The 1,036-nt window shown below is 38.3% G+C and overlaps 1 protein-coding gene across 1 annotated transcript in view; it reads left to right on the forward strand.

The window, feature by feature from the left end:
- The window catches only part of gabpb2a (GA binding protein transcription factor subunit beta 2a), a gene marked incomplete in the record, with an annotated part of 15,143 nt that overhangs the window by 4,306 nt on the left and 9,801 nt on the right, over positions 1–1,036 (forward strand). The window contains 1 exon segment of the mRNA XM_024298420.2: positions 1–117. Within this exon segment, the coding sequence (XP_024154188.1) occupies positions 1–117 (117 nt within the window).

Below are 1,036 nucleotides of genomic sequence, written 5' to 3' on the forward strand. Positions count from 1 at the left end.
GCAGACGTCCTGCTCAGAGCCGGCGTCAGCAGGGACGCCCGCACTAAAGTTGACAGGACCCCGCTGCACATGGCGGCTGCCGAGGGACACACAGTCATAGTGGAGCTGCTGGTCAGGGTAAGGGATCGGTTCAGCCATTGATGCACGAAATATCTGTTTCTTACTTTTGGAGACTTTAACTTCACAGAATGTTTCGTATTTTCACTTTAAAGTCACACTCTGATCATCTTTTGATCTATTTCCAGCTGTTTTTAAATTTTATTTTGATGCTGTTTTTAGTCAAAAACAAACACATCTGTGTCATTTTCTAAGACATAGTTTCTGCAGAGCAGCACTAGTTCATCAGAAATTCACCTTTAAGTTGTAGGCGGGACTTTTGGCGTGGAACAGCCCCTCCTTCCTCCCCGTCACGAGCGGAGGGAGCTCCAAGCCTTTTTTTCTACGTCACAAATCCAATCTTTTTCCATTTTTTTCTACTCCTGATTCACAGCAATTTGAACTAGAAATGTTTCATTACCTGTGATAATGCTGGTGTAAATGCTTTTTCCTGAAAGTAGTCGCTTAAGATGCTTAATTTTTTGCTGAAAATGGTGATGCAATTTGCTTTAATTGCTGAAGGGATTTGCTGAAAATACTGGAAATTTTGTTGAGGAAGTTTGAAAGACTGCTGTAGTTGACTAAAATTTCTGAAAAATTTGTAGTAAAAATGTTCAAAATCCCTAAAACATGCAAATTTTGCAAAAATATTCAGTATGTTGCTTGAATATGGGCTAAACTCCAGATTAGCACAAAAACCTTGTAGATGCTACATTAGCCAAAAAAGAACTTAGCACATTGCTTACTAAGCTCCAAAACTGGCTAAAATTCCTCAGTAAACTAAATTAGCCAAAAAGTTAGCACGTTGCTAAATAGAAGCTAAACTCCAAATTGTCCTCAAAACGTTAGTAAATAACAAATTAGCCAAAAATGTTCGCTTGTTGCTAAAATAAAAGCTAAACTCCAAATTAGCCTAAAAACCCTCAGTAGATAACAAATT

The sequence above is a fragment of the Oryzias melastigma genome, linkage group LG11, assembly GCF_002922805.2.
Source record: "Oryzias melastigma strain HK-1 linkage group LG11, ASM292280v2, whole genome shotgun sequence".
Taxonomy (NCBI): domain Eukaryota; kingdom Metazoa; phylum Chordata; class Actinopteri; order Beloniformes; family Adrianichthyidae; genus Oryzias; species Oryzias melastigma.